We start from the raw sequence: 12,709 nt of genomic DNA on the forward strand, positions 1-12,709 counted from the left end.
AACAGTCACAGAATGGTCTTTAAGGGTTTTTATTTTACCCAACACCTCCCATCAGCAGTGCAGTTTACAGCATTCACGTAGACAAAAAATAAGACTGGCCAAAATAGAGAATAGAACAAGCTGAACGATAAATAAACACTTAGGCGAACACCTACATAACCCAACTGGCAAAGAGCTCTCTTCGGGAAAACCTTGATCGCTGCAAGGCCCGTAGCTCTCCCTCAGGGAAATGGTAACAGTGCATATGCCTACATCCAACCAACTTGGCTGTCACTGCAGCCTCCCTTAAGTAAGGAGTGGATCCTACCACAGGACACCAATTGGTCTTAGCAATACTTCCATATACTTCCAAATAAACATTCCCGAATAACCCACAGCTAGCAAGAGTAACCTAAACATTCTAAATGATGCATGTTACACTTAAACGTGGGTGAACTTCAAATGACTGGCATTTTAACTAAACACTTGACTGAAACTTGAAGAAACACCCCTCTCCTCCACAGCACTTGGCCCATTCCTATTAACCAAGGAATTGCCACCGGCTGTGAAGGAGAGACCCAGGAAAACTGGCTACACCCATTTTCACCACCACCCCAATGATTCAATAAACCAACAGGAGAACCTTAAAATACATTCAAATACAATGTTAAGAACACTGTCCATGAACCAACCCGTCACACAGTAATTTCCCAGCCGGCCGGCACTGTTCGATAACTGGAAACCGCTGTGAAGTTTGGCATGTGTGCTTTGTCCTCACTCATTGTATCTGTATAGGGCACGGGCTGCCCCGTGACAAGGGGTGCCGTGGATGAAAATGTTGTTTACAGCGGTGCCCTGAGCCAAGGAAGTTTGAGGACCTCTGATGAAGAGGATTAATAGGGAACTTTAAGTTTAAAAAGAAGACACCAGGCGTTAATGTAGGCGTTAATGACATCATTGCTATCAGTTAGACCAGGGGTAGGCAACCTTAGGCACGGGTGCGAACATTGGCACAGGGGAGGGTGATTACTGGCACACTGGCAGAAATGTGAGAAAGAGGATTTATATTTGAAAATCAAATATTGTTTTAAACGTGGTCAATTACATTAAGTCACCCAATTTGCAGCAAATGACATCCTGCACACAATTCTTCAGTCATTAAAATTCTGAGCTTCTTGGGGAGGGAGTCGGGGAGGTTATTGCTCTAATGATCGTTATAACAAGGTCCTGACAATCAAAATATGTCCGAATTTTGATGGGGTGCCATTAAAATGGATGTTGACATGGCACACTGACTGTCTAGAAAATAAAAATTGGCACTTCATTTCAAAAAGGTTGCTGACCTGAGCTGAGTTAGACATTGGCATTTATTTCTTCAGTAATGCATGATGGTATATAGCGGGTTTGCCCTACTTTTATGATGCATTGTGGGTTAAGATGGGTCCAAGAGATGGATTCTGTTAGTGTGGTTCCCCTGACATCTTAGTGATGTCAGAGGGTGATGTCAGAGCGTCAAACTGAGCGTACACGGACAGAGACATGACCGTTTTCATACTAAACTGTGACCTTCGGTTGCAATTACTAGGTCTATAATAATGATCATTATACTTTCGGACACCACTACAAAATTGTTGTAATCACTATATACTGTAGTGCAGTGGTTGTCAAACCTTTTCATGCCCAAATTGACACTTATTACCCTGCAGGCCCCCATTTGAAAAGATATGTCAGGGACCCCCCATTAGAGAAGATTTTACGACTGTAGCAGTGATTCTCAACCATTTTAATTTCAAGGATCCCCAGTTTGACATGCATTAGGCCACAGACAAAACCCCATCTAATGTCATGTCTATCTCTGAGACCCCAATTTATATTGTAAAATCAATGTTAATCTAACTCAGAGAGTGTACGAAAGAAACCGGTCCATTTGGTTCCACTCTCTGAGTTACAAACCTGTAAGGATCCATATGGTTCCTAAGTATCATTTAGCTGGTGACCCCCTGGAACTCCCCCAAGGATCCCTTGGGGTACCCGGACCCCACTTTGAGAACCAATGCTGTAGTGCACTATTTAGTGAGATGGGAGTGATTTCAGACACAGACAAGGCTTTTCAGTGTAAAACAAACCCCAAAACAAATACTGAAGATATTGCATCTTGAATCCATTGTCAATTGATTTTAGGGTCCTTGGCGACAAGTAGCCTTGATTACACCTACAGCAGATTCCAAATTTGCCCTTCTCACTGAAAAGGAAAGTGGACCACAAAACAGTAGGCTTATTGTGGAGAATAGGATATTATTAGCCTGCTCTGGTACTGCTCTGGAAGTGCTTGAGGCTATCTGATTAATTTAATTTCAGTGCATGGTGCTAACGCTAACTCAACCCTGTCTCAAATTCTCCAGATGAGCGGACTTGACACGTGTCACATCCGATGGGCTATGAGTATTTTACACAAATGCTATCTTTATGAGTATTCACAATTCACATACTGTTTGATATCATGCACTATTATTGCGACCGAAGGTCGCAGTTCAGTATGTGAAACGGCACAAGTTGACTCTGGACGTCTGGACGTGTACACCATTTAACAGGTCTATGGGTTTTCTTTTCTGACATCATGCTCTGACGTCACTGTGATGTCAGGGGAACCACTCTAACAGAATCCCTTTTATGCCCATACATGGAGATCCCTGATGTCATCATATTAAGCCCATATCTAACAGGCCCATATACCACATACCACACTAACAGAATCCATATATGGCCAGGACAGATGGCCAAGACAGCCCATATTTGTATGGCTGGTTCTACAGACAGGGATCTCCATGTATGGGCATAAAAGGGATTGTATGCATGATGTCAGATGTCATAGACGTCATAGGACTTTCACATAACAAATAACTGCGTAAGCATGTTTGGGTTCTCACAGCACATCTCCATATACAGTACATAGATCTCCATATATTGGTACCAGGGGTCTCCATGGGTAACTGGTCCGATATACATCACTGACCAGATGGTCAAGACATGGCGCGACCTCGCCCTTTAGGCATCACATCATGCTATTATAATATTGATATATTGCCCAGCCCAGCCCAGCCCTACCTATAAACTATAAAGCCAAAATCAACAGTTACACACTGTCTTTTACAACTCACCTCCTTTGTGGTAAAAAAAAGAAAAAACTAAAACTAAGAAAGAACAGGGCCTCAGGATATTACTCTCATCTTTTGCTTGGGCTACAAATAGGCCAACACCAATGAGTTCATTAAGTCTGCCACACACATACACAAGCTGTACACTTGATGTCACAACATGGCTAGCCCTGTTATTCCTCGACAGTACAAACAATAGCCATTACCTATAACAGGCCCAAGGAGTCTGCTACAAAAACAAAGGGGCTATTAAATCTGCCATGCACGAGTGGTGGCCCCAATTACAGCCAAGCTACCTTCCAGGTAGCTCAGTGTGTTCCAGTGTATGCTAGGCTAGTCACGTTCACCAGCCTTGCAGCAATTCATCTCACAAGATTACCAGGCGACAGCTAGCGTTATCTATGTTCTGTGATGCGTTAATGATGGGCAGTTTACATTTATTTGATGAATTGCACTATATTGTTTTACGCATTGCCTCTGATGGCCTATTAATTGTCTGTTCTATTTATTGCAATATGGTTGGTGATATTTGCATGCATGTGTGCCTGTGTGTTTGTTCTGGTGTGTTTGTCTTCCAGCTTTGTTCAACCTTATTCCAGTGGGCCTCAGAGTTGTCGCCATTCAGTCCGTGAAGACAGGGTTATACATCGCCATGAACGGGGAGGGCCATCTGTACACATCAGTAAGCATTATAATTCTATTCTGTTATTTCTTTAATATTCTATTCTATTCTATTCTATTCTATTCTATTCTAATTACTAAACATAAAATTCCCACAAAACCACATTTTACAATTAAGGATCTATTTAGAAACAGTAAGTACGGTAGATAGAAATATGCAACATACAGTGTTTCATGTTTTCGTTCCAAAAGGAAAATATATATTGATAATAATTCATAGATTAATAGTAGATCCTTGTGTAAAATACATCAGGAAAAAGACACATACTCGCTCCCCTACTTAAACTGTTTTTAAGCACACTAATGTATATAACTGTAATTGGTCCATTAGCAAAGGATACATCAAATGGCAGGCTCCATACAGAGATTCCTGACTAATATCTACGCAGTGATATTAGTCTGGCTACAATGATGCTGTGGTTTGAGATTATAGCTATTTTTTTTTCTTTTCTATTTTCACTGAATTCGTGCCTATTTTTCACAGAAGGTTCTAGTATGTCATGCCCGGAATAGGAATGCTAGGTTTCATTGGGTAAAATCGGTAAAAAGACCCCAGATTTGTAAAAACAATTCGAATTGTAAGCAGCCGTATTGCATGCCCTTCTGCAAAATAAAGTGTCCGTCTGCGGGCTAGACAGCCACCGGAGGTGATAAGACCCCACAGGGGGGCGGCTGGTGCTCCCCAGCCCTGGCACTCCACTCTGTCCACTTCCCGTTTAGCTAAATCAATCAGCATGATGACCATTCCAACAATCAGCGCTGCTCTCTCTCTCTCCAGATAGGAGTATCCATCAGCATCACTGTCACTTAATCCTTCGCTCCTGTTCTCCATGCTCTGGCTCCTTGCACAGCCAGCGGAGTGGGAATTACTATTCCACCTTCCTGGCTCCAGTCATTACCTCGTCAGGAGGATGGGAGCAGTGCCTGTATTCCAAATGGAGTACCTCAAGGCTTAATCACCGCTTCACTAAAGCTGTGAAATTAATTTTATTTCAAGGGGGATTGACCTAGAATCCTATGGATTTTTGCTATGGAAATAACACAGTAGGGATTGGGAATTAATATACATAATGGAAACATCCGTGCTGCATCACAATGAGTGGGGTTTAACAGCTAAGACCTCAACACCTATTTGGTTGTTACAGTATTGAGCCCATACAGAGGTTCTTAAACTATGGGCCGGGACCAGTGCTGTGTTCTACCTGTCACGCGTGTAGACGGATTACGGAGTATGCTGTGAAGACATTTAAAAAAAATCACACCCGTGTGAAGTGGAGCTGTGTGTGTGTGTGTGTGTGTGTGTGTGTGTGTGTGTGTGTGTGTGTGTGTGTGTGTGTGTGTGTGTGTGTGTGTGTGTGTGTGTGTGTGTGTGTGTGTGTGTGTGTGTGTGTGTGTGTGTGTGTAGATCATGTGTACCGATTTTTGTGACATTTGAAGAAAATATGTAGGAAAAGGAGCAAAAAGTGTGTTTTGGAGAAAATTCAAGATGGCTGAAAATCTATCCTGGCGCAAATGGGCGTGGCCTATATGGGAGATGCGTCTTGACCCAAGGAATCCAGGGAAAAAAGAATTTTAATTTTCCGATCTACGGTTCAAGAGTTACGGGGCAAAACGTAAAGTGGGCCGTTATAGCGCCACCATGAGGCCGAGTGATGTAATTATTTTTCGATTCATTCTTAAAATCATTATGAATCCCCTCTCCGAGGTTTGAAACTGTAGCTCCTATGGTTTACGAGAGAAAAATACTTGAAAGTGATTTCTTGCATTGTCCCATTATAAGTCAATGGGGACAATTAAGCGTCGTTTTTTGCCGATTACGTCGGCATGGTAAGGCGGATCGGAACGAAAGGTAATAGAACACCATTCCCGGCCGAGCCGCACATTTTGATGTATATATTGCGCGAGTGGCGTAAATGGTGCGGCACTAGTTACGCGCCGAAGTCAGGCTACATACACACAGACACACACACAGACAGACACACACACAGACAGACCCACACAGCCACGTATAGGGAGCTGCACACAGCTCCAAAAAAGAGTATGCCCTCGTGAATCTTTCAAAGTAGCGTATCTGATAGGCATTATGCACTGGCGTATGCCCTGGCCACAGGAATAGCCACGGATCATAGATTATAGTATGCTCTCAAAAAAAGTCTAGAACGCACTACTGGCCGGGACATCAAGCGGGGTCGCAGGAAAGTGACAGTGGGGTCGCACATTGACAACAGAGAAAAAAAGAAAAATACATTCTGTCCATCAAGTCTGTTTTATTTGTTTTTGAGGAGCATAGCATGTGACTGCATTTTCTTTTCTTTTTTGGGTCATTACGGTTCTGGCACCTGATATAGCTTTACGGTATGCTTCCATTTCCAAATGTGTACAGAAACACTTTTTTTGTAGCTTTTAAACTACATTGATAAGACAGAAAATCTATAGGAATCACTTTGTCGTAAAAGTATTTTGTAATAAATATTGCTATTAATTAAAGGCTACCAATTTTAAATATGCTTTATATCAACTTTGAAATTGCACTCTAAATCAAATGTGGGGATTTTTAGAAGTAACGGTCAGGAATGTGCATACCGAATTAAAAATCTGAAAAAATAATTCTATAACACACTCACGGGGTTATCCTCATAATGATATCCCACAGTGTACCGCTCTTATCCTGGTCAAAGCAGTTGAGAGAGATGTTGATGCTTTTTCTCTCTTGGCTGGCTCAAAGTATAGACCTGTTTGCTCCGCACAGTCTGACAGCTCTGTTTCTCTACTCATATATATCCCTTCTCTTCCATTTACCCAGCTCTCCCGCTCCATTTGTACCTTATTTCCATGGTAATGGAGGCTCTCATCAGACCCCAGCCCACCCACTTGCATGTCTTTCCGTGATCTTGAGTGTGTTGCACGCAAATTACGCCGGTAATGGTAGACTCTGCGAGATCACTCCTCTTCATCCTCCTCCCCTTCTTGCTCCTCATCCATCCTCCTCTTTCTCTGCCTTATACCAACTCCATCCTTTTTCTGTCATGTCCACCCGTGAATGCAGGGTACATGAGTTCCTCCCATTACCCGCCCTCGCTTCCTTCCCGAGCGGGGGAACCCACGAGCGACCTTTTCTACCCATTAGTTGTATTTGATTACAGTGCACTTACATGCTCAGAGAATGCCTTAGAAGAAAGCTAGTACTTACAGTAAGTGCAGGAACACAGCGTTTTGAGCAGTTGATCAGGTGCAAGGAACAAATTCAGGAACGCTGCCAGTCACAGTTCTGAAAAATGTGGTGCCCTATAGGTCTCTGATCCTCAACCCTTTTCATTTCAAGAACCCCTAGTTTTATGTGCATCAGGTCACAGACCCCATTTTGATATGATATTTAAAAATATATCTCTAGTTACACTATAGACATTTAGCTCGGGACCCCCTGGAACCCCTTCAAGGACCTCTGGGGGTCCACATTGAGAACCAGTACCCTAGAGGTGACAGCATGTATAATGATACCCCCCCCCCCACACACACACACACACACACACACACACACAGTCACACACACACGCACACACACACACACACCTTCCCCCGATACATATATCATATATAAGTGTATGCTGTACTGATGAATACATACATCAAAACTACTGTAAATGATCCCTCATTGCTAAATCAAAATCATACCCTAATCAAAAACATGAGCTGTTGTTCAAAGTGCAGCTACACTAAGATACATTTTGTTTTTTCGAGTTTGTACCTGCACAACCATTCCATTTAGTGCCTCAACGAAAAAGAAAACGCCAAATTGAGTGCCTGAACGTACTGTAGGAGTGCACGATGTCAGAAAGAAAACCCACCGCTTTCTCAGTATAGCCATTCTCTCTCCTAGGTTTATCTCGGGTCATTTAATTAGATGGAATGAATGCAATAAAGTGTTATTCTTTCACAATAATGAATCAAGGCTTTTACTGCGATGATGTACGTTGATAATGAGTGCCATTCCATTTCGTAACAGACATGACGAATGAAAGGGAGAGTGCAAGCCTTTCAGAGAGGAGATGGGAAGCCCATTCATTGCACTCTGATCGTGCATCATATTCTTTTGTGCGAGGAACCCCAGGCGTGGCGTGGGCCTCCCGGTGACAGAGATAGCATCAAAGTCACTGTGCATTCGGGCACAAAGGACTTGCCATGGAATAAAGGAGAGTTCAGTCATCGCAGCCTTTTCAATCCGCAGCTATTGTATCTGGACCAATAAACTCCTGGCTAATTTATCCTCTCTGCACTTCCTTGGGATGAGGCATCTCTCCTGAATAGTAAAAGGTGGGGTGGGGGGGTTCCTTACTCCTTCCATATTGAACTATAGTGGAGGCAGGCAGGGGTGTCACACCAAATGCTGGGCCCTGGGTACAAGGATTCACTGTGGGCCCCCCGTGAATTGGGGTTTAACCCATCTAGACTGGGAACGCATTATTACGCATTATTTTGTGCTTTAACTATTGAAAAATCGCACCCGTGCGAAGTGAGCGGTGCAAACTAATTCCTGCGCAAATCAGTGTTGATAGGCATGCATGGCAATATTCTTTTTGTTGTGTATGATGTCAGTCTCGAGGTCTGCTCAGACTATATAAGTCTTTATTGTCATTTCTCATCAGTTAGTTGACCAAGCTACGGATTGTAGCTTGTAAGAGTGTCATAGTGTAATGATAAGTGACCTTATTTACCTCCAGAGAGGCCTCCAGAGAGGCGAGAAGAGGCCAGAAGATGAATATTTTAGTTTTTCAAAGTCTGTTCATTTGTATTTTAAACTTGTATTAACTGCCTATCATTTATTACCTGTAAGATTTTCCACAGTCTGTCTAAAAGTGTGGTTATTTTATCGCTTATAAGTGATCTTCATCTAATATAATTTTGAAATTCAAGGTTAGCACCGCTCAATAATTTTTTATGACGTATTTTACGCGGCCTAAACGCGTTATGACGTATTTTACGCGGCCTAAACGCGTTATGACGTATTTTACGCGGCCTAAACGCGTTCTAAATCAGGGTGAACCAATCGAGTGCCTCTGTGACTATGACATCATGGACAGATCAACAGAATCGAAGTGTTTCATTGGTCTAGCGAACTCATGTCATCATCATTTGTGACATCATAGTTTTGGTAAAAAAGCGGTCTATAGGAGCGGTTAGCACCGCTCAAAAATAGCAGATATACAAGCTCACAGTGCGGCACCGAGTGCCGCACTGCGAGCCTGTAGATCTGCTATTTTTGAAAAATCGTGAACATTTGTCTTTGAAAATTTCAAATCCTTTTTTTTTAGGTTTTTTTTAATCTATGTTTCTATGTCAGTGGTGCTCAAACATTTTCATGTGAAGGACCCCCAAAATGATATGTATCTGGCCACGGACCCCCATCTCAGAATATTTAGTTCCAGGGACCCCCCAGAAGCAACATTTGAGTTACAAATGTTCACTTTTAAAAATATATATTCAAAGATATATCCCAAAAAAATATGTTTTTTCAAAAATAGCAGATCTACAAGCTTGCAGCGTGGCACTCGGTGCCGCGCGGTGAGCTTGTATATCTTCTATTTTTCAATAGCTAAAGTATAAAATAATTAAGGCCCCTCCTCCACCTTGGGCCCTGGTAACTCAGTCCCACTTCTCCCCCCTTGTGACACCCCAGGAAGCAGGATTGTGGCTCTCCAGATAACTGTAATGGAACTTCTTATGCAAACAGCAGCACTACTGTATATAAATAGGGGGGGGGGGGGGGGGGGTGAACATCCTCATTATTTTCCGGAGACGGCGACATCACAGCACCAATGACCCTAAGGCATTGTGGCATTGTTTGGTTTTGTTACTCATGATGAAATGTTGGCACTGCAGAATGCAATTCACCAGGCTGAGGAGGTTGTTGTTTCTAGTCCCTGCTAATATGCTCAGCAGGGACGTGCAGAGAATGTTAGAGAGGCAGGGGCTGACATTCCTAAAAGGGCTTTTGGGGAGAAAATATTGAAAATAGCAGACCTCCAAGCGACGCGTTGTGAGCTTGGAGGTTGGCCATTTTCGGGGCTAGATAGCACAGTGAACTAAGCATAATCAAGTCAATACAGGAGATGTGGCGTACGGCATGGATTTCTACACAGAGAGGGCTATTCTTTCAACATAAGGTGCTGCATTCAAGTTCAAAATAGCCGATCTACAAGCTCACAACGCCTCGCAGCACAAGGCGTTGTGAGTTTGTATATCTGCTATTTTTGGCTAAAGTTATCTGAAATTGGACGCCAGGGTTCATGATTATTATAAAAGAAAAGGAAAAAAGTTTCTATCACACTATGGCTTAAACTCTATCGCCTGTGTCCACTAAGATGTTTCTTCCTGAGCGTAGTGCATGTTTTTAATTGTTTATAAGACCCTGTGTCCACCAAGATGTTTTTTCCTGAGTGCAGCGCATGTTTTTAATTGTTTGTAACGGGAGCGCCATGTTTTTGGAAACTCCAGCAGCTTGGCGTAGAGCTGAGCATTTACCTTGCGATCGCACATGCCCGTGCAGCGCTTTTCCCTGCCTGCCGAAAGGTCAGATATTTTCAACCTGGGAGAATTGGAATGACTTTTAAGCGAACGCCTTGTCGTTTTCAGCTGACAAAAAAAGCCCAGTGGAGTGGACACAGTGCCTATGCAGCAGGGCATACGAGCAGAGTGTAGCGCGAGCGGTGCGGGGAGCGGAGCGAGCCGTTTTTTAGTTGAGCGTGAGCGAGCGACTTTTATAATGGGTCTGAGCGCCGACCCTCCTCCGCTCCGAGCCGTTCCTGTTGGGGCCACTGTTCCAACAAAACAGTGGCGAGTGGACAGCTCTCCAAGTCTCCATCAAAGCCGGGGCTCACGTTACCGCAGCCATTTGTGTCGGGAACACACTGGCAAAGGAGAAAGTGTTTCGGACATGGTAGCAAACTACTTTTTTTACTCTGATTGACGACCCTGAACGGAGCGTGGAGCAAGCGTGGAGCGAGAGATGCGAAAATCAAGTTGAGCGACGGAGTGGCGGGGAGCGGAGCGGCCCGGTGGCCGACCAGAGTGACGAGCGAGTGGGACAAGAGCCCTCTGGAGCGCGGAGCGGCTTTTGTCACCGCTCGTGTGCCCTGCTATGCAGTGTACGTCATTGACCGGTGACCCCCCCCCCCCTCCATTTAATCCTCGGCCCCCTCCTTCTTACCCTACACACCAAACCTCTCTCTGCCAAAAATAGCCAATCTACATGCTCAATGCATCGCAGCATAACACATTGTGAGCTTGTAGATATATTATAATATTTTTCTCTTCTATTTCCCCTGAATATTCGCCTATTATGAAATGCCCAGATTAGGGATGCAAGGGTTCAAGTGTTTAGGGAAAGCTTTCTTTATCTGGCGCCTGCACTAGTGTACCGTTTCAAAATTACTTGCCACGTCAATATTGGCCTTTTTTTTAATGAATGAATTCTTTGAGAGGGAAAGTCTGGGTTTGGCGGCGTGGCTTCAGCTTTGTCTTAAAGTGCTGCATCATTGGGCAACTTCTACTTCCGGCTGCTTCAGTCTAAATTGAAGCTGCATGGAGCCTATGTATACAACCCCTTCTTCAAATGGCATCAATATGAAAAAATGGGCATAAGGCAGTGGCAATGCAAGGGGAGAATAAAATAAATCCCTGCTGATTATACAGGAGACATCAAGTGCGACGGAAGGATTCTTTTGAAGCCAGGATTCCCTGGTGTTTCGGGGTGTTTGATATTTTCCACACCAACTTTTTTTGTATTCATCACTCCACTCTCTGTGGCCATTTTTCTGATGCAGCTCTCAAAAGTTCTGCTTATTACAGTCACCCTCCCATGGATTGCTTTTGTTCCCGTGCTTTCATCTTCAGCACTCCTGACAAAGACATGGCATTTTTCTGCCAGGGAGTTTCCTGCCATCCTGAGAGGGTCAAAGACCCTGTCTAAAAAAAGAGATAAAGAAAGAAAACGGCTTCTCAAAATGCGATCGTGAAAGATCTGCGTTTTTACTAAAAGACATCAACCCACATTTGTCCCTGCATAGTGAAGATGTCTTCACTCCTGTCCTGTACCGTAGATAGGAATCTGACTTCACTGAACATTGCTCACAATCTGATCTGCGAGCCATGAAGCTACAGTATTGCACATGTAAATGGAGAAGGACGTAACTATCATAGTCGGGGAGTGAATATATGTAGATTAAAACAGAGTTGTGGCACCTCTTCACAGTCTGACACCACATCCCTTTCATAGTGTAAAATACACTGTGTGTGTGTGTGTGTGTGTGTGTGTGTGTGTGTGTGTGTGTGTGTGTGTGTGTGTGTGTGTGTGTGTGTGTGTGTGTGTGTGTGTGTGTGTGTGTGTGTGTGTGTGTGTGTGTGTGTGTGTGTGCGCACGTGTGTGCGTGTGTATGTGTGCCCGGCAGATGGGTTTGTGTAAACAATCCTTATTGGTATGACCCGGAACTCACTTTCCAGCATGGTAACCTATTCTGATCACACACTATCAATAGGACTATCACACAATCAATCTGTGACTATCAACACAACAGCAGAATGAAATAGACCATTAAGCATTGGGTTGTATACCAATGTCGCCACTTATGGTATCGTTCATCACTTGAATAAACTCGGGAACAATGCAAGTTTGTTATGCCATTGTGACCACCTGTCTGTCTGTCCCATACAGTATATGGGCAAGATCCCTGATGCTATCATGTTCATGCACATATGGGAATATCAGGCGGGATTTGGCGGTTGTGGAAAGTCCTTGACTGGCTAATTAAGCCCTATTCAATTTATCCCATGCGAATAGGGCTTTAGTAATCACATGGCAGGTGTGGGGAATTCGACAGGTGTGGGGTATTTGACTAATC

General features: G+C 43.6%; 1 protein-coding gene across 2 annotated transcripts in view; it reads left to right on the plus strand.

Moving 5' to 3' along the window:
• fgf14 (fibroblast growth factor 14) overlaps positions 1-12,709 on the plus strand; it is a gene marked incomplete at both ends in the record, with an annotated part of 199,963 nt that overhangs the window by 154,472 nt on the left and 32,782 nt on the right. For both annotated transcript variants that reach the window (XM_080753745.1, XM_080753744.1), the window contains one exon: positions 3,713-3,816. In XM_080753745.1, coding sequence (XP_080609871.1) covers positions 3,713-3,816 — 104 coding nt within the window. The remainder of the gene's footprint in view (positions 1-3,712; positions 3,817-12,709) is intronic.

Source organism: Nannobrachium achirus (assembly GCF_963921795.1).
Source record: "Nannobrachium achirus genome assembly, chromosome: 22".
NCBI classification, from domain to species: domain Eukaryota; kingdom Metazoa; phylum Chordata; class Actinopteri; order Myctophiformes; family Myctophidae; genus Nannobrachium; species Nannobrachium achirus.